General features: G+C 42.0%; 1 protein-coding gene across 1 annotated transcript in view; it reads right to left on the reverse strand.

Annotated features, from left to right (window-relative positions):
- camta1a (calmodulin binding transcription activator 1a) overlaps positions 1 to 25,605 on the reverse strand; it is a 313,886-nt gene that overhangs the window by 154,057 nt on the left and 134,224 nt on the right. The window contains exon 3 of the mRNA XM_060894062.1: positions 14,498 to 14,633. Within this exon, the coding sequence (XP_060750045.1) occupies positions 14,498 to 14,617 (120 nt within the window). The 5' untranslated portion in view covers positions 14,618 to 14,633. The remainder of the gene's footprint in view (positions 1 to 14,497; positions 14,634 to 25,605) is intronic.

Genomic DNA, 25,605 nt, shown 5'->3' on the forward strand with positions numbered 1-25,605 from the left:
AGGAAATGTTGAATGAAAGTGCTAAACCTGGACCATCACTGGACCATTAATCATCTGTTATCAGGTTTCTTAACACAAAAGCAGTGACAGGATTCATCTGCGAGTGAGTCAGGCTCAGCTGGAGATTTCTCTCTGAGCCAGAAATAAATACAAAGTGCAACAGTGAAGCTGCAAATATACTATTATGCTGTAATCATTTAGACATATTTGTAAAATTTGTTGCTAGTGTCTAATACTTTGTACAGGTGCATGAACTTCACATCTGAATCTAAACAGAAAAGAAAAAGCCTTTGTTTGTGTCATATACGTTACAGCAATGTAAAATTCTTGACTTTACATATCACAGATTAGGAGGTTGGGGTCAGAGTACAAGATCAGCTGTGGTACAGCACCACAGGAGCAGAGAGAGACTTAAGGGCCTTGTTTAAGAGCCTAACAGTGGCAGCTTAGATATGTTGGAGCTTGAACCACAATTCAGTGCGAATATGAAGGAGGTAGTATGGTATATAACATGTCTGTTTTGGAGGAAAACTCTACAGCCTTGTTATGTAATGAAAGTAAGGTGTTGTTAAGCATTCCGCATTGTGCCGTGTGGTGCCACGTGGTGCATTTCAGCCTTCACAAGAAAAGTGTGACTTGAAAAGTCTATACACAGATGAAATTAGATTTACAAGAGTGTTCTCGTTGAAGTTAATGACAGAATTGTAATAATAATTACTAGCCAATTGTAGCGCTGAAAAGCTGGGAATAATTATAGAAAAAAATCATTTCTATAGCAAATCAACTTACGCTGCCATTCAGGATCATGGGTCTGTGTTTTAAGTGAATGACACCTACAGTTATTCCGTATAGAAAATGCCTTAAAAAAGGCCTGTGGTGTGGGGAAAAAACTTAGCTTTGTACAATGTGTACTAGCTATCGGTGTGTGCATGTGAGAGAGATGGTCTTAGTGGAATAATGGGTTTAGTATTGAAAAATATTGGCTTTACCATTGGGAAAAATGAGCAAAGACACAACTAAACAAGTCTATCTCTGGTCTGCCTGGTCTGACTACATCTCACCATGTCTCTGCTTTCTTTCATCTTTTTTTTGTGAATACTATTGCTTTGGCAGGCTTCTCTAAGTCCCTAGGCAATTACTGTGAATAAGTTTAGCCCAGGGCGGTCAGAGGAGACACATTAGTGTTGGTCAGTATCCCAGCATGCTCAGCTCACCTGGGCACTGCCCTATGGGTTTGGACTGCTGACGTTCAACTCTCTCATGTAGTCTGCTTTTCTTACAACTGCTCATGCCAGTCAGCAGCTCACTCCCAAAGCCACCTTGAAATCCGAATAAAAAAAGATCCGTGTGCTTTGGCCGTAAAATGTTACAATCCACCTCTGTGAAAACACACGCTGTCAGTTGGAAAAAGTGCTTCCACAATAAGCGTTTAGCTCAGCCACAAGAGTGTGTGAGTTAGCAAGTATGTCCTGAAATTCCGTCCCTTACGCCTGCCCACTGCATTCTACCAGCAAACACAGCAAACAGAAAACATTTAATATGACTTTTTGAAACTATTTTTTTAATCTATTTTCCAATCACTTCTCATTGTAAGCCCGCCTTTCTCAAGGTTTAATGTGTTGCGCCACTGTGTGATGATTTGCCTTTTCTGCTCACTACTGTACATATGGTAAGACTTGCTATTTGAATTACTGTTGCCTTCCTTTTGTTTCTGTTCCACAAGCAGAATTGCCATTCACTGGATGTTTTTTTGCACCATTATGTTTAAACGTGACATATTAACTCCCACATGATGCACAGTCATGTCCTGTTTCCTTTTCTATTCAACCGAGTTCATCACTAAACGCTCCTGTTTCTCAGACCACACTTTAAGCTTAACGCTTACCAGACAATTCCAGCTGGCATCTGGCAGCTAACAATGGACACCGGAACATTTAGTTAGTAGTTCATGTATATTTTTTGATTTGTAAACAAAATAAATGGCACCGATGGTGGTGGTGCAGCGGCTAGCGTTGAAGTCTCATAGCTCCAGAGCTTCCAGTTCAGTTCTGAGCTTGTCCATGTTCATGTGAGATTCATCTTTGTTATTCGGTTTCCTCCCACCTCCTAAAACAGGGTGGCAACACTAAATTGACTGTAGGTGTTAAAGGTGTGTGTGTGTGTGTGTGTGTGTGTGTGTGAAATGACTAACCAATCCTGAGTGAATTCCCACCTAATGACCAGTGAGTAAATAAATGGATGGGGAAAAAACAAAGCTATTAACTGTTAAAGTAAGCTGTTGTTTGATAGCATTTCTAGATTTTGGCTCTAAATGACTAAGATACAGACAAGAATTACAGACAGGGGAGAGCTTAAGGGAAAAAACAATATAAAGCGGCTTAGTAAGGTTACTATCATTGCAAGGTGTACAAGGGTAAAAAAGTTTAGTGGTAGTGAAGAGGCATTAAATTTTCAGGAAATTCTCTTTTGATTATATAAAGAAGAAGATAAAAAAGAGTTTGGGTTTCAGACAGTCTTTAAAAGTTATAGCAAAAGATATATATAGGTGACAATAAAATAAAATAAAATAAAAGAGGCATTATAAAGCATTACTAGTGAGAATTTGTTGTAAGAATTCAGTGGAAAGTCTTCCTCATTTTAAAATAAGCTTTGACCTACAGTAACACACAGACTCAGCGTGTAACACCGTGTTGTCGTGGACTAGTCTGCTGACTAAACTAGATGACTGAAAGCCCAATTTGTAAAGAAAATCCAACAAGTAAAATATGCATGAAAGTCAACTTTAATTAAAACCGCAGGCTGCGAGCAATCAATGGTCAGGAATTTTGAATAGCCTTAAGCAGCACTTCTGACAGCAATTTAGCTCTCATTCTTAATTCAGTTAAACAACCGTCTACAGATCATGGGCTGACAACCAGAAACCACGGGGGATCTTGTGTATGATATGGGTATATGATGCCGATATGGATTTGTGTGTGTGTATGTGTGTGTGTGTGTGTGTAAGGTCCTTACTCTGGGAGGGCTTTTGGAGCTGAGCAGGCTACATTACTACGGCCCTGTGGATGTCAAATCTGGGGATTAAGCTCCATTAAACACAGTGCCACCGAGCTTTATCGCAGGATTTTACTGTTCAAGACTGCACACACACACACACACATGCCAGAGAGAGAGAGAGAGAGAGAGAGAGAGAGAGAGAGAGAGAGAGAGCAGCCATGAAATGCCCTTCACCCTTATCGACCAAATTTTAAAGGAAAAAGACAGAATAAAAAGGCTCTCCCTCGCTCCCTCAGCAGAGGAGGGGACATTCTGCTCATTAAGTTGCACAGCACGTGTCTTTTAAAGACCCCAGCATCCACTTTAACACTCACTGTGTCTACTGCTGCTGGCCACCGATCACAGATGCATTCCCCTGCGTGTGTCTCTCTTAATGGGAACTGACCAGCAGTGTGTAGCAGGAGTGGCGGTCTCTTGTGTCTCTGAGCATCGCTGTGCCTGTTCCAAAGCCGTGGACCACTGAGAGACGGAGGCGTGAGCACCGAGGAATGTGTCCTCCTTTGCTTTACAAATCACTACATATGAAATTCCATACGATCCAGATTAAAACTGGCACAATTCTACCAATTTACCGGGAAAACTCAATATATCGAGCTAACAAACCACGTTAATGTGTGCGCTTTTGATGAGTCAGCGCAGATACCTGCTTCGTGCTCAAAAGAGCCTTTCATCAAACATTGATGGAGAGCTGAAGCGTGCAGCAGCAAGGCCAAACCAGGCTGGCTGTCTCTCTGTCTCTCTCTTTCTCTGTCTCAACACACACAAACACACACACATACACACGCACACACACACACACACGCAGGCTAACACGCCTCCCACACACAACCAGCACGGGCCGGTATGTGTCCTCGCTTTGGTGCTTGTATTGATCCATGGTGTGCTCTTTATTGAAGCCATGATTCATGCCGCTGCTGTCTCTCTTTCACTCCTTACAGCTCCTTCTTCCTCAGTGTCTCACTGCTCTTTTCTGTCTGTCTGTCTTGCTGCCTGTCCACTAACTAACTTAACAGCCAGTCCTCTGACAGTAGAGCCAGAAGTCTGCTGATTGGTGGTGAGGCGAGTGTGGATCAGTGGAAACAAGAAAAACACCTACCCACAATCCCTCGCTCTTTCTCCTCACACTTTGGTTTGATTTTAAACTGGGCAAGAAATCACTTGGAAGATTGTTGTATAGCAGCGTGTATACACACACACACACATAGAATCAGAAATTCTGCTACGGTACACCTAAGTTCTCTTTATTCTGACGAGTCAAATGTTCTCAACATGGTCGGATATTTCTATCCTTGTTAATAGAGATATAAAAAGATATATAAAAGAAACACACACACACACACATGCAAGAACAGACTTTACAAATTTCTGAACAGAGGTCCTATGCATTTCAATCTGCCCTCAATGTTGCTTTGTCCTCCTCTTCTCTCTTCTCTTCTACTTTCCTTTCCTTTCTTCTCCTTTCCTTTCCTTTCCTTTCCTTTCCTTTCCTTTCCTTTCCTTTCCTTTCCTTTCCTTTCCTTTCCTTTCCATTCCTTTCCTTACCTTTCTTCTACTTTCCTTTCCTTTCTTCTCCTTTCCTTTCCTTTCCTTTCCTTTCCTTTCCTTTCCTTTCCATTCCTTTCCTTTCTTCTCCTTTCCTTTCCTTTCCTTTCCTTTCCTTTCCTTTCCTTTCCTTTCCTTTCCTTTCCTTTCCTTTCCTCTGTTCTCCTCTGTGATTCCTAACCGATCTCAGAGGAAATCCTCAAGCCCAAAAAAAACCCCTTGAAGAAAGAGGTTGGATTTACTGTGATTGTGAGAAGGGCAGCATCAGACTAAGTGGCTTATAAGTGAGTGGGTGGGTTTTTCTTCTTTTTTTTTGCAAGCTTCTGTGCTGGACCGCTACAGATTTCTGTCATGACATGTACAAAGCTGTTTATTTTTTTCAACCAACTTATCCATTTTTGTTTTGTCCTTAATATTTTGGGTTTAGTATTTTTTAGCGTACTTTATTTGACAATGCAAAACACCATTACATCCTTTTCCAAACATAAGTCACTGACTTAATAAGTTCTGTTTCTCAAAATATAAAGAAACTAACAGCAGTATTTAATTCACCGTAACCCCGACAATGCAATAAAGCATCAAAGTTAAAACCACCAGGTTCCTTGACTTTTTGTAGCATCCACTATAATCTCAAACTCACCTCTAGTCTCAGCTAAATGCCCTGAGACAACAAACAAGCAAACAATAAAACCCCCAAACCACCAGAAAAATTCAACAACAACAACAAACCTTTTTATTGTGTACCTTCTATTTGTATTTGTATTTGCGTCTTCATATCTGGTTACAACCCTACAGTTCTGACTCTTTTTTTTTTTAATAATGGAAATAAATGAATTGATAAATAGATCACAAGCACAACATAATGGTGGATTTTTTAATAAATCTGGCATCTTCTTTTTTCTCTTTCAATAACATTTGCAGTGCTTTTTTACATTAATCAGGTGCAATACACAACATTAGGTCTTTATTTTTGGTCTGTCTTTTTAATCATTTGTCACCTGGTAACACAGAACACATGAGAAATCTCTGTGTCATCTGTGAAAAATGAAAACAGATTAAAGAAAAAAAATATATTAAAAAAATAACAGCATCTGAAGTGAACAGGCATCTGTCGGGAAATAGGATGTAGAGATAATGTGTGTGAGAGATAGTTAAAGTCCACTTAAGCACTTCTTTCATGTTAAATATCAGTTCCTTCAACATCAGCGGCAGAAAAAAGGCATTTCACAGGCACTACATCATTAAATATAAACACGTCAGCATTCACTTTGAACTCCCCTTCACTGCTGCTCATTACACAGCCTTTAAAGCCTGGATGTTGGAACACTGCAAGTTTTTGATTTTTACAGTTATTAAACATTATATACTTTTAAGCTTCTACACTGAGTGTCAATAATGCATGACTCAGCCTCGTCAGCTCACCAGCGTAAATATACAGAGAGAGGATCTCCACTGAGCTCAGTGTGCGGGGTATGATACAGTATGAGTCCTAGTACTCGGATCGATTCGGAGATTTCTGCCAACACTGCAAGAGACAGAACACTGAGTTTTTACTGAAGGAAACACACACACACACACACAGAGCGTCAGATGAGGATGACGTCAGACTGAAATAACGTCAGCGAGTGCCTCTGGTTTTCCCAGTCCTTGGCAGATATACTGCTCTGCTGCTTCAGTTCAGACAGAAATGTAAGAGGGAGACTGAGAGAGCGTCTTAAACAATTCTGGATCCATTTCCTTCCCTTTGCTTTATATATACTGCTGTCATGCCTGCACTGATTTGTTCAGTGCTACATAAACCCATATCTGTATTTAGACTAAAACCAGAAGCCTGCATTGACTAAACTAAACTAAACTAACAATAATAATAAATAATATATTATAATATATTAATATAATATATATATATATACAGTCTAATCATAATATAAATGCGAAGGCTACCAGTATGGCTTTGGAATATGCTCAGAACATCAAATTAATTACAAAAATATCCATTTTTAATTTAATAACAACAATGAATGACAAAAACATGCGTGAGAGAGAGAGAGAGAGAGAGAGAGAGAGAGCGAGCGAGAGAGAGAGAGAGAGAGAGAGAGAGAGAGCGAGCGAGAGAGAGAGAGAGAGAGAGAGAGAGCGAGCGAGAGAGAGAGAGAGAGAGAGAGAGAGAGAGAGCGAGAGAGAGAGAGAGAGAGAGAGAGAGAGAGAGAGAGCGAGCGAGAGAGAGAGAGAGAGAGAGAGAGAGAGAGAGAGAGAGAGAGAGAGCGAGCGAGAGAGAGAGAGAGAGAGAGAGAGAGAGAGAGAGAGAGAGAGAGAGAGAGAGAGAGAGAGAGAGAGAGAGAGAGAGAGAGAGAGAGAGGTTATCATGATAGGGAAGCTATGTAGACTCGATGTAGACTCGCTGTAGTAACTAGTCAGTAGTTCTAGAAGTCTCTTCACGATATTGTATTATCAAGCAAAAAAATGCAGCACATCCATGTTTAAGGACTTTACGTAGATGTTTAGAAAGAAGACAGTTTAAAGTGCATTTAAAGCCTTAGACGGTGTCTTTGCTTTGAACTTGCTCTTGTGGGGTTTGTGTGCTGTATACTGCATTTTCATCATCAGGCAAACTGACAAACGAGCCGAGAGCTGCGCGCTCACTGACAGGAAGGCAAATGCAAAAGTAGCACCCTGAATCATACATCATAACTAAGACATTTCCTCACCATTATACACTGTATATAATCAATACAGAGTCAAAGCTGCCCCACATGTATGACTAATATTACAAATGTTTTTTTTTTTTCCTGTCCAGGCTTAATCACTTACATTGTGATGCAAACTTCAGCCTGGATCTGAATGACCGGCGTGGAGACGCTCGTTGCGTCGCTGAGGTGAAAGAGGAGGTATAAATGAGTGAGTGAAGGAGTGAGTGAGTAAATGAGTGAGTGAGGGAGAGAGTGAGTAAATGAGTGAGTGAGGGAATGAGTGAGTGAGTGAGGGAGTGAGTAAATGAGTGAGTGAGTGAGGGAGGGAGGGAATGAGTGAGTGAGGGAGGGAGGGAGTAAATGAGTGAGTGAATGGGTGAGTGAGGGAGGGAGGGAGGGAGGGAGTGAGGGAGGGAGGGAGTGAGTGAGTGACTGAGTGAGTGAGGGACTGAGTGAGTGAGTGAGTAAATGAGTGAGTGAGGGAGGGAGGGAGGGAATGAGTGAGTGAGGGAGGGAGGGAGTAAATGAGTGAGTGAGTGAGGGAGGGAGGGAATGAGTGAGTGAGGAGGGAGGGAGTAAATGAGTGAGTGAATGGGTGAGTGAGGGAGGGAGGGAGGGAAGGAGTGAGGGAGGGAGGGAGGGAGTGAGTGAAGGAGTGAGTGAGGGAATGAGTGAGTGAGTGAGTAAATGAGTGAGTGAGGGAGGGAGGGAATGAGTGAGTGAGGGAGGGAGGGAGTAAATGAGTGAGTGAGTGAGGGAGGGAGGGAATGAGTGAGTGAGGGAGGGAGGGAGTAAATGAGTGAGTGAATGGGGGAGGGAGGGAGGGAGGGAGGGAAGGAGTGAGGGAGGGAGGGAGGGAGTGAGTGAAGGAGTGAGTGAGGGAATGAGTGAGTGAGTGAGTAACTGAGTGAGGGAGGGAGGGAGGGAGGGAATGAGTGAGTGAGGGAGGGAGGGAGTAAATGAGTGAGTGAGTGAGGGAGGGAGGGAATGAGTGAGTGAGGGAGGGAGGGAGTAAATGAGTGAGTGAATGGGTGAGTGAGGGAGGGAGGGAGGGAAGGAGTGAGGGAGGGAGGGAGGGAGTGAGTGAAGGAGTGAGTGAGGGAATGAGTGAGTGAGTGAGTAAATGAGTGAGTGAGGGAGGGAGGGAGGGAATGAGTGAGTGAGGGAGGGAGGGAGGGAGTAAATGAGTAAGTGAATCGGTGAGTGAGGGAGGGAGGGAGGGAGGGAAGGAGTGAGGGAGTGAGTGAGTGAGTGAGTGAGTGAGTGAGTGAGTGAGTTAGTAAGGGAGGGAGGGACGGAGTGAGCAGTAATATCTACCTGACTTTAGTATATGCGTGCATCTGTCTGTCTGCAGCTCACTATCCTTCTCTCTTTCTCTGTCCTGAGGCTGGACTATTAAACGCAGCCCCTTCTCAAATTGCTTTTGTGCGGCTCCACTGAACAGGTGGATGATGACGGGGGAACGGCGGCGTGCTCCGATTGCATTTTAAAAGGCCTGCCCACATCTGCTGGGAATCAGTGGCATTCATACCACCACCCAATTTTACAAGTCATCTACTTCTCGCCACATTAGCGCTTTATGTTCAACTTCTAAATTCATTTACATTGACTCCGTCGGGGAGGGACAGGCCGCCGTGCAGTCTGAGAAAACCATTTCCTCCTTCATGCATGGCCATTCGTGGGGACACTAAGACTAACATATCACTGTATACTCATCTGCTGCTACTGCCTGTGTAGTCTAAGGAGGTGATGTTGCTCTAATCACCATGGAGGAACATCACAGAGACGTCAGAGCTACACAACACATCAACACTTTTTCTTTGCCCTTGTTGATTGTTATTCTTCTTTTTTTGTGCTTGGATGTTTTGTATGCTTTCATACACACTTAAACTACTCATTTACACACACATACTAGATCACATTATCATTAGCATGTCTGTTGGCAAAAGTAAAGCACACCACCATGGTCTCTACAAGCAGGTGCTGGGAAAAATGCATTAGAAATTGATTTTTGAGGAAAAAAGAAAGAAAGAAAGAAAGAAAGAAAGAAAGAAAGAAAGAAAGAAAGAAAGAAAGGAGGTTTAACTGAGAAAATGAAGTATGTGTCAATAATTTTGTGTATTTATAACCATGGCATTACTACACATGTATAATATGTAATAAAATAAAAGCATTTAATGGGTCTGGTGAAAGTAAACTACATATTTGTAGAGATATATATTGTGATGCTGGATTTTTAAAGCAGGGCTGTAAGATAATCTGAGTGGTGATTTTGGGTAGATTTTTGGGTAGATTTTGGGTATCAAATGAAGTACACGTTACAGCTATAAGATGCGCTCGGTGCTTGGGACAATAAGTGAAAATATAAATTACGAGATCGTGCAGACAGTTTCACGTGTACTGATGAAATTCAGTCCCTCAAATCCTGTGTTCGGATTGAACAGTGTGCTGGCTGATCGCTTCAGCTGCCGCCGAAAGATGACGAAATCATGAAACGTACCAGCAGAAAACTAATTACAGCTTTCTTAAAGAGAAAGCATGGGTGAGTTTTCAGGAGAGCTTCATTCTGCTCCAAGTTCTTAGACTTCTTACGCTACCACATGCCTTTTAATTAGCCAGGATTAATGGTTTAGGACGACTCACTCTTGCTTGAGATATGAAAATCCATCAAAAACTTTAGAACAGGCACAGAGAGAAATGAGCTACAAAGCCTGTTATGGGATTTCTAATGATTGCAGAGCACTTAGAAGAAGAAGCCTTTGTGTAGTATATAAAAAAAACTGTACTGCAGTTTAGTTTTTCAGGTTCTTAGTTATTTTTATAAGGCCAGACCTTGCCAATGAACACTATAGACATAAACATGATTTGACAGCTCCTTCCTCTTCACCTCTTTTTTGCCAAGCTGAAGAGTCAGGGTCACAAAGGGACAAGGTTTCTTCCCTGCCAAGTGTGACACAGCTAAAAAAAACGGCAGGGTTACATGTTCCGCTGTGTTTTACCGTCTCATCTTCACTCAAGGATTCCTAACACAAAATGTGAGCTGATGGAAAGAGTCAAATAAAGGAATAAGGTTAGAGCAATCCAAAGGGATGCCGCTGAGGGTCATAGTCCAACCTAATCGATTATCTGTCTCTGTGACCGAGGCATAGGCCAGGCCACAAAGTTTGGAGGAAAGAACGGGAACAGGAGAAATGTTTACTTTTGCACTTCTCAGGCGGTTTTCTACTAGAAAACGCCTGTTAAGTTTACTTTCGCAATCACACATCTGGATGCACAAGCTGTTGCTTCCGGCGACTGCATCTGCAGCCTTGTGCGGTACTGTATGTGGACGCTCTCCTCGCTCAGCAGCATGTGGCAGATCACAAAATAATAACAATTTTCTAAACAATTACAGACAAAATGCCCTCCCAGGGTGTGAGATGTGCTGGTAATTAGAAACGAAAAGAAGCGTCTTCTGTCGTGGTTAACCGTTAACGTTTAGCACTTTACAAAGTGGTGTAGGTGCTGCTGCTTTCAATCCTGATACCATGGATACACAGTGCTCTCACCCCACCCTAATCGCCCGCTGGAATGATGTCCACTCGATTATAACATTAGCAACAAGCGTTTTGACATCTGTCTTCATTATTATCAATAAGGAGGAGCGACTGAGCCGCAGGTCTGCTCCATTAGCTCGAGTGGTCGCGCGGTTGTACGGTTGATATGGCGCATTAGACGGATCCAACACGAGCTAATATGTTGGGACTGAAGAGGACAGGGTGATTGCTTTGGGGGAGGAGCAGCAGCCGAGGCACAGAGCCACACCGCTCAGAGGCCAGTATATCGGTGGAGGTAAAGAGAAAGCAACTGCATCTAAATAAGAAAGCTTATTGCAATCTGTATAATTACCACGGGGTAATGAAATAACTCACCAGCCGTGCCGCCTTCACTTAAGAGAAATCGATGTGTGTTTGGGAGTTTATTAGAGCAGTGAAGTACTGAGGCTGGAGGGGGGAGGAAAGGGGTCCAATAGCACAACCTGCATTAGCAGCTAATCGAGAAGTGGTGAGGGTTAAACCCTTCAGCATCAATTTCTTATTCTCCCTAATTGTCATTGTATAATATCCAGCAAATCATGCATAGAGTACACATCTTTGCAGCTTTCAAGTGAACGAAGAAAGACACATCTGAGAGTAAAGGTTAGCCACAATTTTAACTTTGATTTGTCATCATGTTTTATCATCACACCTGAAGTAACAGTTCATCTGATGATCCCCAAAGCCTGTCAACGTGCAGGGCAATCACAGGAAGGTTGAAACGACTAACTTGCCTGGGTGACACCTCCAACTTTTCCACTTCTCAGCACTTTTTCCTGGAATCTTATTCTCTGACTCCACAGTTCAGATTGATGGCACGTAAAAAGCCAAATAATGGAAAGACAAACCAGCTATCGTTGCGAAAGAGTGCTTATCCAGAAATCATTAGGCATACAGATGAGGCTGCACTGCCTACGACTCGCGCTGTCTCAAGGATGGCTACCTCTCTGATATGCTCCCTGTAGGTGGAGGCAGACAACGAGGAGCTCGGACATCTCTAGTCAAAGGGAGATGGGGAGTGATGGGAAGGATACTTGCCTTTCTCAGGTGTCCCAGTCTCAATGAAGGAAGCAGGAGAAAGAAGCAAGCGAAGGAGGGCACTCATTTATTTAGCCGTCTGCCCAGTTCACCTGGAGTGATGGCAAGCCATCAGCAAGGTAGGCTGCTATTTCACGGCCTGTTAAACGCTAATGTTGTAACACGCCCTTCGTTCCAATTTTGGTGAGCAGGGAGCATTTACGCCAGGCTCAAGGTTTGGTCAGGCCATGGACAGGAAATAGAGAGAGAGAGACGAGATAGAGAAAGGATGGGCAGAGTCAGGAACTGTCATTTACATGGACTGCTGAGCTAGCAAGAGCTCACCCTGCCCCTCCTCGTACAGGCAGGCCAGCACAGAGCCACTCCAAGGCACACATTCATTCAGTCCATGGATGACTGCCTCACAACACATACACATGCACTCCCTGTCTCCTTTGTTCCACATGCCTTCTCCTTCTGACTTCAGACACTGAAACTGTTATCCTGCGGTGGTCTCTCTGGTGTGATCAGTAATATATTCATGGATGAGATAAAGAAAAGAAGCCTGGCACACCCGGAGGGAAAAGCACTACATGAGAGCAAATGCTCTTTAAGGTTAAGGTCAAAACACTTATTTGTGTTCCAGTACACAGGCCTGAAGAAGACTGATTAGAAACTCATAGTTATTATCCCTGGATGTGTCTCTGATTGATCACCCTTGCACAGAGCCCATAGCAGAGAAGACACCCAGAGTGGACATTGGCACAATTTTACACAGAAGGTCTTTCAGTAAGAGACTTAATTCATCAAACGTCATCATCTGACCCAAATGCTTGTAATGTATCGTCCATAGCTCTGCAATCAGACAGTGTTTCTGGACCAGAGGTCTGAGAGCATACTGGGAACTGACAGCCGTCACTCTGCACCTAATCAATCATTTTCTGGAAAGTTCTCAACTACTTATATCATGCTCAAAGTCCTGGAGCTGTCCTGCTATCCCAGTGCTGAAAGTCTGTTCTGAGCTGCTACAAATTTCGTTGCTGGGACCATGTATTCTGGCTAGATCTGTTTTTTGGTACACAGTGGTATGATTCTGCATGAACCTTATTCTGTTATGACTAACTTCTAACATCATTGATATTAGCAAAACGTATGAGAAGCCACAGGTCAGAGCATCTCAAGCAAGACTGAGCATTGAGCGTGAGTATAACAGTATAGGAGTTGCAAGGAAGTTTCTTGCTTCACAGAAAAACTGTCAAACAAAAAAAAAGAATATTTTGAACATTATTTAAGAGCAAAGGAACTTCTTTTGGCTCTTTCCAAGAGCTTAAACTTTACACTAGCCTCCGCAAATGCCGACAGATGCAGCCTACTATTCGGTTGCCAAATTGTTCAGCAAACTCGCTGCCATATGTGTTTTTCTCACACTTTTCTTTAATCTTGTTTTTCTCTGTTGTGAATCAAATTCATCAAGCCTATTCGCAGCCCATCATAAACAAAGACTGTGATTGTGACCTGTATGTTTGTTTATATTACATCCCAAAATGCAGAAATTGAACGTAAATATATTTGAAAATGAATCCTTATCAGAGAAGAACATTTTATATAATTTCACTAGTGTCACCAATTAGTTAAAAAGAATTAATATCACATTTTCTTTCAATACATGCTCAACTGTCATGTGAGTTGACATTAAAAAGCTGTAATGATGTTTTAGCTCAAGGATTTAGATGTTGGGCTACTGGTTGTCATCAAGCTGCCACCGCTGGGCTATAGAGCTCTGCCCTTAAGGCCCTTGAGATCAATGTATGTTGCCCTGGATAAGGGCATCTTCCAAATGCCTTAAATGTAAGGTAAATGTTTTCGTAGTTTCATCAAAACACATCAAAAGCTTTACACAGGCAGTCTGTTTGACAGGGTGGCCCAGTGTACATATGCGTGTATGTGTGTTGTGTCTCCTTCTGTCTCTACCACACGGTATGACTGCATCAAGAATTTCTGATCCCTAAAGAAACATTGTCCTGCTGCCATCTGCCTGCACTCTTCATAAACAGCACAACAACCATCAGCAGTCTTCTGAATAAAACAAGCTTGGTGTTGGCTCTGAAAGCCAGCTTGTTGTTGGTGCAGGTCTGTAAAGTGTAATTTGTGGGTGTGTATGTGTGTTTGTAAGATAGGGTGAGCAAAGGTGCAGAGATAAATCACAAGTGGCACACACACGCAGCGGGGCCGTGCTGGGGCACTCTGGAGCAGTAGTGGGGCCTGCAGTCTACTAGTGGTGGCAGTGGCTCTCAGCATGGGGGAAGATTAATGCTGGCTCTCTGGAGCAAAGGTAACATCCAGAGCTTAATAAGGTACAAACAATTGCTTCCATTTTGTTTGCTACCAAGGGAAAACTAAAATTGTGCAACTGAGGTGTATTTTTTACTTTCAGTATGCTTTTGCAGGGTTGGGATTTGGGGTTGTGTTTGTCTGCATGTCACGTGAAATGCTTTTAAAAAACCAGGATACTCGCATCCACTTGAGAAGGCAGAGCTTGGGGGGTAAGAGAGAGGACTGGGAAAATTCAACACCCTGTATTGCCCGATTCACGGTATGAACATACTCCAGAGCCCTTACCTCTACACCCTGCACTTTCAGCTTCATGTGATCCTCTCGCGTGGTCTTGCCATCTTTCCGCTTCTTCCAGCAGTAGCCGTCCTTCCTGTACTTCACCTTTTTCCGGTTGTACAGTATCATCGACCCATTCTGTGGCCTAGATCCCAGTGAGACAGGGACAAGAAAAGAAAAGAGAGGGAGAATGAAAAGACGAAGAAGACAGTTTTTTTAGTCAAAGCCAATGCTGCGGTCCTCATTTCAAAGAAGTACACAGGGGCTAATAGAGTCAGTAATGCATCAGTGACTAAGATGACACAGCCCCTTTATGGCATTTTTGCATTGGTATGCACAGTTTGACAGTGAACAAAGCAACCTTCAGCATAAATTTGCAACACTCTGGTAAGAGAAAAGCACTAAAAGTAGCATTTTTGCTCTGTGTAAATCACATATAGACTGGAGTATGCAAGCAGAGAGGCTGCCGCCTCTGTGTTGCTTCACACTCTCAGATGAGTGGTGGAGAATGTCCCCTGAGGGGAAAAAAGAGATATCCCTTCAACATTTCATTCATAATTCATTAGAACTGTACTGGCCATCGCCTGGTAGCTGATAGTAGTGCTGAAGCCTGTCTAGCTTCACATTAGGAGGCTCTGGGTTTAAGCACTAGCTAATAATTACATAAAGCGAAGACAGCGTGAGGCACTTATGCCATATGTCTGACGAAATCCATACATTTATCCAGCAGTTATTCAGAAAGCCAAGGAAAAAAAAAAGACAAGATTTTCTCTATATTCTTTACTTTGCCTGGTTGCTATAACAATGCATTTTCCCTTGTGGGATCAATAAAGCATACATTCATCTACACACACACAACACACACACACACACACACACACACACACACACACACACACACACACACACACACACACACACACACACACACTAGTGCTATAGCTGGCAGGATCTGGAGCAGTCCCATGAGGAGATGCATGGCTGCACAGTCATTGGCTCCCCTAGGTGTGGAAGTGGAAGTGCTGTTGGCCCAGTCCTGCAGCCGGCCAGCTGCTGTGAGCTGCCTGTTAGCCAGGCCCAGCATGGCCTCAAGGTACACTGGCAGCAATCAAACCATGCCTAAACATTGAGTGGCTGGCACTGTCTTCATGTTTATCTTCTCATTTTCCTCACTCAGTATTATCCATTACGCTGCATGCATCAATTTCTAGAGCAGCTCAAGGGGGCCAGTCGCTGGTTTATTTTTGCGATTGCTCATCAATCATTTCTGGGGACGAGTGTCTAGGGCTGATATAGAATGGAAGAAGGACTCCCACCAGCCCAACTCTGTAGCGCCTTTTAATTAGAGATGCCACTCAAACTCTGCCATCATCTTCTCTCTCTCTCTCTCTCTCTCTCTTTCTCTCTCTCTCTCTCTCTCTCTCTCTCTCTCCCATTATGCCTCTGTGCCAGGCACCAGCTCCTGTGTACCACCAGCTCCCTTCTGTTGTTCCTTTTTTGAGACAGATCTCCAGTGGTACCCACTAGCAGGATCTTAACCGAAATTCACAAGCAAGATATCCCAATAGGAAGATCTCCACTGTGACCCACTAACAAGATCTCCCACAAGAATTTTGCCCACTGTGACCCTCCAACAAAACATCCATAGTAAACCACAAGCAAAAACTCCGCTGTAAATCACTAGTAAAAATATCCTTCCAAGAGAGCAAAATCTCAACCTATTAAAACAGTTCTCCTCTAGCAAGATGTCCAATAGGAACATTTCTACTGTTATCGACTTGCAAATACACTTTGATCTGCTGGCTCTATAACCCACATAATATCAAGACCTCCATTCAACCCACTAGCAACATCTTCTACTAGCAAGACCTCCATCCATCCCCCTAGCAACATCTCCCCCTAGCAAGACCTCCTTCCACCCCACCAACTAATTCTCCCACTAGCAAGACCTCCATCTAAAGCACAAGCTACATTCCCCACTAACAAGCTCTAACAGTTTTCAGCGATATCTCCATATGAGAGCTCCAGTAAGAACTCCATCTAACACACTAGCAACATCTCCATCTAATGCGCTAGTTGTAATAAAAAACTTGTTTATCACCCCTGACCAACAGTTTATCGAATTACTTTCTCTCCTCTTAACCGTCTTCATGATGCTGTCTCATACAGGACTTGGGAGATTGTTTAGGAGCTATGTACAAGGATCACGGACAATACAAATAAGTTGTTGTTGCTTTTAACATAAGCAAAGGCCAAACCGCAGCAGGCGTAATATTTCAAAACAAAGAGTAGAATCTAATGTATAGGCAAGCAACAAGGCAATTTTGAAACACAAGATCTATCAGTAAGTGTATACAAAGCCTGTACTTTGATACTATATACGTATGGCAAGACTTTGCAACGTGATACATATGTAGTTCTTACAGTATACTATATGGAATAGTAAGTAATCAGGAAGTGTCTGTTCAGAAGGTCTGCTAATGGGGAGCTGTATGTCTCAGGTTAATGTACAGTATATCTCAGGTTAATGTGACTCTCATCCTCTTGTTCTTATTTTATTTAATCTCCTTGACACCCTAATCTGATTTTCATCCACCCACCCTGTTCACAACCGCTTTATATTCCCCATTCATTCATTCATTCATTCATTCATTCATTCATTCATTCATTCGTTTGTATGTTCGTTAGATAGTTCATTAGTTTGTTCGTTTATTGAACTCACCCTGCCCACAACCACACACCGGTTATTAGACTGCACTGACCTTCAAAACTTAAAGACTGTTTTAAAGTAGATCTATCCATTAGAAAAAAGAGAAAAGATGAGTGAGGCAGAAAAATCAAATGAATTAGTCATCTAATCCACCCGGGACTGAAGCAAAGTTCCTGTGTTAAAGGTCACAACAATCTTGCATGTCAGCACACAGCTTTGTGCTCAAGAGCTTCTGGGCATGTCAGTGTTTAACCGGAAGGTGGTTGGTACCTGGAGTCTGCCTGCAGGGCTCATTCTCATTCTCATTTTCCATGTCTGTGTACACAAGCAATTCAATTAAACTTATCAGAAGGATAGGTATTTATACATGAGGGTGAAATATTAACTGTGCTGTTATCAGAAAGCCATGACAGGAGCAGTGCAGGCACTGAAGCCCAAATGTGACAGATTAATATGGAAATTAAATTATATATATATATGTATACACACACACACACACACACACACACACACACACACAGAGTATATACAGTATATACATACATTCTAGTTCTCGACAATGGTGAGTGATGACAATCAGCGTTTGCCTTCATTCTACACTGGAGCTCATCCAGGAGCTGAGAAATCCTTTTATTCACTGAAGGTAACTGCATTCACTCCTTCAGTTCATTCATTTCAGAGAAGTTGAAGGGATGAGGAACGAGTTTGTGCCACCGAATTATTGAGAAAGAAGCCACTGTAAAGCAGCCATGATAACCAACGGCTCTAAATTAAACACTTACATTATATAGCTGGATCATAATAGCTAATATTACGGGATATACAGTGATGTTTTATGAGAAGATACAAGCTCTTTTAAATAGTGGGCTTAAATTAAAAAAAAAAAAAAAACATACAGTACATTCATCTTTATTAGAATGCATCAAGAATAATTATAATTATAATAAGGGATGCAACAATGCTATTTATTTCAGAATCTTAATACTAGCACATGCTTTTTGGTGTACATGTCAATAACAATAATGATACTGATCCTACTTAGTATTTATCAATCAATTTATCCCCATATATAGTAAAAGTGAGCATTTACAGTACTTAGGGTACTAGACAGGGGCGGTTCTAGACCTTTTTTAGGGTGGCTCCAGCCCCCCTGTCTGTGATCTCAGCCACCCTAAAACTATAAGTATAATTTTTACTTTCAAAAATAAAAATGACGTTAAAATTCAGGACATGTCGTTGATGGGATAGAAATTTATTTATCAGTTTGATCCAAGAGAGAAATGTTTTACTTAACTTTTACGCGCGTGCATTGTAGTCTTTCAAAAGTGCGTCATTAGCTGTCTGCTTTATTTGAACGGAGAAGCTTAGGCATGCGCAGTCAGAGCTGGAGGCATTTATCTATAACGTTAATCGGCGGAAAGCCGCAAAATGTCTTGTGAATATTTTTTTTTGTTAATGACTGCATTCATAGGACACACTGTTCGTAGAGAAAGCACACATACATGAACTGATTTGATACAAGACTGGCATCATTACATCATGCAATCAATTTTGGTGTCAACTTTTGCCATTTTTAAATAATACCATAACTTTTGGCTTACTATGTAGTCATATAATATATAACATAAAACTCTTCTTGTTTTAAATTCTCACTGAGGGCTAAAACCCCCTAAAGATGAAATCCTAGAACCGCCCCTGGTACTAGGCTTGTTCATCATAAAGTCAGCTACATATAAAGTATTAATGTGTATAATAATGTGCATTAATTAACTATAATAGTTGACTTTTACTTAGTAGGCTTGCAATTAAACGCGAATTTACATATTTTTTTTGTAAATGATATCCATATTGTGATCAAATATCAGCACACTTTAATGTATATTGTGATATTCTGTCTTTTTCTAATTAGCAATGACAAAGTTCTAAACAAAATCGGAAGTAACTGAGATGATGTAAAGTTTTTTTATTTATTAGAATATTGAATGTACAGAATTCTGGATATTGCAAATGATCAGTTTTACAATGTGATGACTTTAAACCGACTCATTCTGTATATTTTAAATGCTACACTATATACCATGATAATTATGTATAAATCCTTTAATATCTTAATATACAATTGAAATATTTTATATTTTTGTAATATCACACGTCATTAGTACAAGTACATGTAAATGAGTACAGTATTGAGCCGATGTGCAGTTCCAGTATCAATATCTCAGCATCCCTAATAATGATACCATAACTGAGACTTTGTGTATCCATCTTGTGTGTGTGTGTTCTCATATGTATGTTCATGTTCATAGATGGTGTACATATGATCTCTGTAGCTTTAGATAGAGGAATATATTTGGCTAAATGTAGCTTTGCTCTTCCTCACAAAGCCAGATGATTAATGCCACACTTGCTGTTTTTCTCCAGTGCTTTGGCTGAGAGGAGAGAGAGAGAGAGAGAGAGAGAGAGAGAGAGAGAGAGAGAGAGAGAGAGAGAGATGGATGGATGGATGGATGGATAGTAAGCGAGTCAGGTGAAAGGAAAGGAAAGCTGGAAAGGCTTTTGCAGATTGAGCAGGTGAGCTGGTGGCAGCGAGAAAGAGCAAGCACATGCTATTATCAATTACGCATCATGTCTGTTAGCTGCCACGTTCGGACCCATCTACAACCATATCTCTCACACACACACACACACACACACACACACACACACACACACACAAACATAAACACACACACAAACATACACACCCAGTCAAGCACTGATGCTTACCGACTAGATCAGCTGCTTTGACACACCAACAGCTCACTTATTCTTCAAAGAGAAAGCTACATATCACACTATACCATTTCCCCTGCAGCACAGCGACAGCCTGAGTATAAACGACACATCATTAAGATCTTTTGGCTGTGCGCAGCCGTTACCAGCTCCTGTCACCTACTGCACATGCAGAGCTCATCCTTGCTTGCTCACACACTCTGCAACATTCTCCAACACACACACACATGCCCATGTACAGCTTTTTACCATGTGATAAAATTACACTATTCGTCTGTCCTGATGGTGTGTGATCATTGATGACGTCACGTGATTACACGCTGGATCACGTCCAGATCAGTAGGAAGTTACTGGTAGAGAACTCATCAGGAAGAAAATATCATTTTTTGTTGACATTTCTTATTGCCCCTGTGGCCAAGCCTGACACTGATCCTGATCTGCCTCAACACCAGCACAATGCAAGCAGCTTTCAGCGCTGGATTCAGGGCATGTATAGTCAGGAATTAATACTCTACTTGCACACATCGATATTTAAACCTTAAAGGTACGACCTAAAGTGCTACTCAGATGGAATAAGATTTCCGGATGTATGTCTGTAAGTAATATTTCATCTATATTTCAGTATATTACATCTATAGTAGTTAGGATTGATCTCAGACCTAGGAGCGCCGCCACAGTAATCACACTACATACAGCTACAAACCGTTATTAGAAGCTCTCGTTAGAGGGATGGGTAAGTGGTGCTTTATTACTGGTAGGTCACATGACCATAGCATGTGTGGAGACTATACTTGTACTAGAAAATCTTTAAGTTAAGAAAAATTTTCTTAAGTATGGATTCTCTGACTAGTCATTTCAAACGGCATCCATATTTTATTGTTGTGAATCAATACGTAAACTTAAGAAGAAGAAAGCTCTTAACTTAAGAGAAAGCTCTTCCAGGAGTCTCTTTCTACTGAAGAAAAAGTAAAAGTGCAATCCTATTTTATATAATAAACCTTTACCTTTACTATGCCAATTCAGATGGGATTATTTCAGATGCAGACTTTATCAAAAGTAAAATATGGCATCATTTTTTGACTCTGTCCTTAAATAACGACGGGTTTTGTGTGGGACTAAAATTCAGAGATACTCCATTAATAATTCAATGATTCCACTTCTCTATAGAAAAATAATCCAATCCAAATCAGTCCTAAGATTTAAGAATTGCTCAGAGGGTTATTCGAGCCTGACTTCACCCAAAAACAGAGATGTTTCCAGGAGCTACATTAAATCCAGTATCTCTATCGAACCATTTTTTTTCAGTGCAGAATTTCACCCTGAAACACTCGTGTATTCACCAGGATAAATACCAATCCAACTATAGATTACCACTTTTTAAGAAAATATTAAACAGATCAATATCACACGTTTCTTCGGCTGTGGCATTTTTACACCTCCCATTAGCTTCACGCTTTCTGGTGCTGGAGGTAAACAGATTTGCGTCTTACTGGTGGAGAGTCTCAGTGGTGAGACTTCTAGTTAACTGTGGGGGGAAAAAAAAAAGAACTCCTTTGCAGATAATAAATGATGTAAGCTGTCTGGGAGCTGCTGAGCCAGAAGCGAGAGAGAGAGAGAGAGAGAGAGAGAGAGAGAGAGAGAGAGAGAGAGAGAGAGAGAGAGAGGGATAAAGTCTAAACAAGAACACTGGCAAGTTCTCTAACAAACTACAAGCCTGAATTTTTCACACAGTCCTTTGGATAGCACTTCAGTCTGTTCAAGCTAGATCCGGCACCATTCCCTCCTTTTCATTGAATAAGTCTAAGTTTACACTTTATAAACTGCCTCTTACTGTTATACTATACCATACTGCAATTATCCTATCCATAAAATGCAGTCTGCTTTATCAGTCTTAAAGGAGTTGGACTTGGAACACTCTTGCAATTGCAAACACTAACGCAAAAAGCTTTATTTTATTAATACCTGGCAACCTCTGCGTTGTAGACGGTGTCGGTGTTATTTCAAGCTGAACGAACTGACCGAAAATAAATACATTTAAAATGTATATTCACATTTTATATATAATTTATATATACCAATATATTCACATTGTTAGTTCAAAAATAGAAGCAAGAGTTTCTTTTCTCACTACTTTTAATGCCACGTTAGAATGATTCTGATGATTCTATATTAGTGGTGGTGAATAAGTATGATAGGTGAAGCTTGGGAACCTGGTGGAACCTTTGAGCAGAAGATAGAGATGAGGAGGTGAGAGAGCTGGACACACTAAAGGACTAAAGTGCTGCTGCATTGCTGGTTTTAGTGATAACAGACCACCATGTCGATAAAAGACGTTTTATTCAATTGATGATAAAACAAATTGTGGATGCTGCACACTGTTAAAAAGAACATATAAAATCCCCAAATGGTTCAGTGACTTGCTTCATATACAGAATCCCTGGAGAAACATATATCTGGAGAAACATATTAAAGCGTTTATTGAAAAGAAGCCAATGGGGTTATTTGACTCCAAGTTAACAAGTTAGATTCTTTTTCGATTCATTACGGGGTTCTTTATTTAGGGGGAAGGTCCTACTGAGCAAGTGAAGAACCCTGGGGTGTGATACGGAACCTCATTTTTCACAGAATGCTGAAAGTGACATGTTAAAGGTTCAGAGTTGTTCAGAGTGGATTCTTCTGGTCAAACACAGAACATCATGAAAACCTCAAATTTACACCAAAGGTGCAGAAGGAGCAGGATGCAGGGGGCAGTGTGAGACAGAGCAGGATACTGACCTCTCCAGCTATTGAGTTAAAGCAGCTTCTCCCTCTCCCTCTCCCTCTCTCTCTCTCTCTCTCTCTCTCTCTCTCTCTCTCACTCTCGTCCCTGTATCTCACTTTGAAGTGATTGCCTGAGAACTGATGCCCTTCCAGCACAAAACAGATGTTCCCTGTGTGGTTATCTCGATGGGAAAAAACGCAAAGACAATTTAAAAAGAATATAAATAATGCTGATACACGTGCAGCCGGCTGCTCTTAGACCCGGAATGGAGGGACGAGGCGGGCCGGGAGGGGCCTGTGCCCGCCTTATCGCAGCTGTGCCAGCCTGCTCTGCCTGACAAGTGCCAGCGATGAGACAGCTGATAGCCATCCTGTGCTTAGTGTTCACCGCCCAACACCCACTAACACAGAGAGAGAGAAAGAGAGAGAAAGGGAGAGCGAGAGAGAGAGAATAATAGACAGACTGGCGAGAGTGTTGTGTGACATCACCAAAACAAGCATCGTGTTTTAAATCTAGATTAGCTTGCTGTGTGTCCAGGCCTGGCCAAGTCCATTTTCATCCAGCTTCTAGCAGCAGTTTATGTTCCTGAACATCTCCACTCCGTCTGTGAAGAGGAGTAACACTGTTGTAGCCGACTTTAATTAAAGCTTTTGAAGAGCAGGCAAGCGTGTATGAATAAATCAGTGAATGGCTCGGCCTTGGTGTGTTTGTCAAAGGTGCAGCTCTGTTTTTATCCCCTCCCTGAGTGTGTGAGTGTGATTGTGTGTGTTGGACCGGTCTCATTCTCCAATCTTGCTTCTGTCACCCAATCTACGACCTCCCAGTGGGAGTTAAATTCAATTCTTTCGATGTCTCCAAGAAATCTCAAACAGCTGGCAGTGTGTTCATGTGTGCGTGTGTGTGTGTGTGCATGTGTGAATGTATGTGTGCACGTGTCTGTGTGTGTGTGTGTGCATGTGTGAATGTGTGTGTGCACGTGTCTGTGTGTGTGTGCATGTGTGAATGTGTGTGTGCACGTGTCTGTGTGTGTGTGCATGTGTGAATGTGTGTGTGCACGTGTCTGTGTTTGTGTGTGCATGTGTGAATGTGTGTGTGCATAACAGAGACAAACCATGTTTCCAAGCTAATGTCGACACCAGACTCAGCGCGAGAACCGTCACGCTAATCACATGTTTGCATTTCCTTGCTCACGTCTTTAAAACGCTACGCACGTCTTCTCGGTTTCCTGTAATTTTTTCTAATTTTAACGAGCAGTGACAGAGTGTACTCCTCTAGCTGCCGGGCTCCAAATTGCTGCTGGGATTATTGTAAATGAGCTCGATCGCGTCCGCTTTGCTCTGCCGTTCCCGTGCTGCGCCTTCTGTGTTTGCCGTCTGATTTCCTGCAGCGGTTGCTTATTATGACATTTGGCGAAGAGGATACTTTGTACTCACAATAAAAACCCAGGGATAAGGGAATTGCTTCCTGCCTAATTTCGTGTAGCTTTAAAATCTCTGAACCCACGAGAGCATTTCCTTGCAAAGCAACCCTCGCTTAAGCAATTAAATCGAAAAAAAAAAAAAAAAAAAAAAAATGGCCTGGAATTAAAAAAAAAAAAAAAAAAGACCCACATCTGCAAAGTAAAACAGGTTAGATTTTTAGTTCATTTGCGGTGACATTTTCACAATTCGAATTAGAGTACACTGAAATCATCAAACCCCGTTCTCAATAAGCGCCTAATAGCCTGTGTAGTAAAGTTTCAGCGGAGTTACGTAATGTGCTCTTCTACTGGCTGGCTCTTTGATGAATTTCTTATACACACACGGCATGTGTGCATCGTTGACGCGTCCTCAAGAGAGGCGTGATTCAATGTAGAGAACGCGCTTCCTCAGATAAAATGTTTATCATCGCTGCTAACAAGGAATTGTTTTTGTTTTGCTATTTCTTCTTCATGGTACTTTTTTATATCTCTATTTTTTTGACTCCCAACGTGTAACTGAACGATTCCACCTCCCTGGCGAGCACAAGCAAAGGAACAGAAAATAGTGAGACAGGAGCCTATTAACCTGCAGAGAGTGTATTTCTCAGAGCTTGGTTTAATAAGAGAATAAGAGAGTGAGAGGAAGGCGAGAAACAAAGGTAGAGACAGAGACAGAACACTGACATTTACTGTTGTCTAACAGAGAGAGCAGCTCGAGAGAGTCCTGTAAAAAGATCCCATCATTCCCTTAAACCAGATTACAAGCCTGGCTTATGCAAGCGCTGTCTGGCTTACCCCTTTCTGACAGCTTCTAGTCAGTGGTAAAACAGCAAGCGGCCTTAAAGCTTCTCCTTTACAGGCTATAATGCGTGTAAAAATTCAAACCCGAGCGAGACAATGTGATCACTCTGAGAGACTTGAAGTGTCCAGGACTCCCATCAGAGCAGGTGCCTTCATGGCCTTCACTCGCTCATTCACAATAGTCATGTTCCCTCCACCTCTCCACCTCTCCATCCCTCTCTCCGCCAGCCCCGACCCAGACATCGATTCCCCTCTGCACGCAGCCACGCGGCCAGCTATCGACTATCTTATGATTCATCTACAATGAAATTCTGCAAGCTCAGGGAGATGAGGCGGCAGAGAAGAGAGAACGGAAATACGAGAGGATAAGAAAAGGGACACACGAGAGCAAGGCTGCAGAAGGAGGAACAACAAAACTGACTTTAAAGCCCAGTAAAACTGCAGCAAAAAAGAACAACGTAACACTGCATTTGTAGGAAAGAGTTGAGGCGAGTACCTTTTTATTCCCACGATGTCAAAACACAACAAAACACAACTTTGTGCTTGTTTCTGTTTAACATTAGTGAGACAACTGAACGCCACGCCTCAGGAACAGGGGTAGTGGTACGAGCTTT

Source organism: Tachysurus vachellii, chromosome 19, assembly GCF_030014155.1.
Source record: "Tachysurus vachellii isolate PV-2020 chromosome 19, HZAU_Pvac_v1, whole genome shotgun sequence".
In the NCBI taxonomy this organism is placed as follows: Eukaryota; Metazoa; Chordata; class Actinopteri; order Siluriformes; family Bagridae; genus Tachysurus; species Tachysurus vachellii.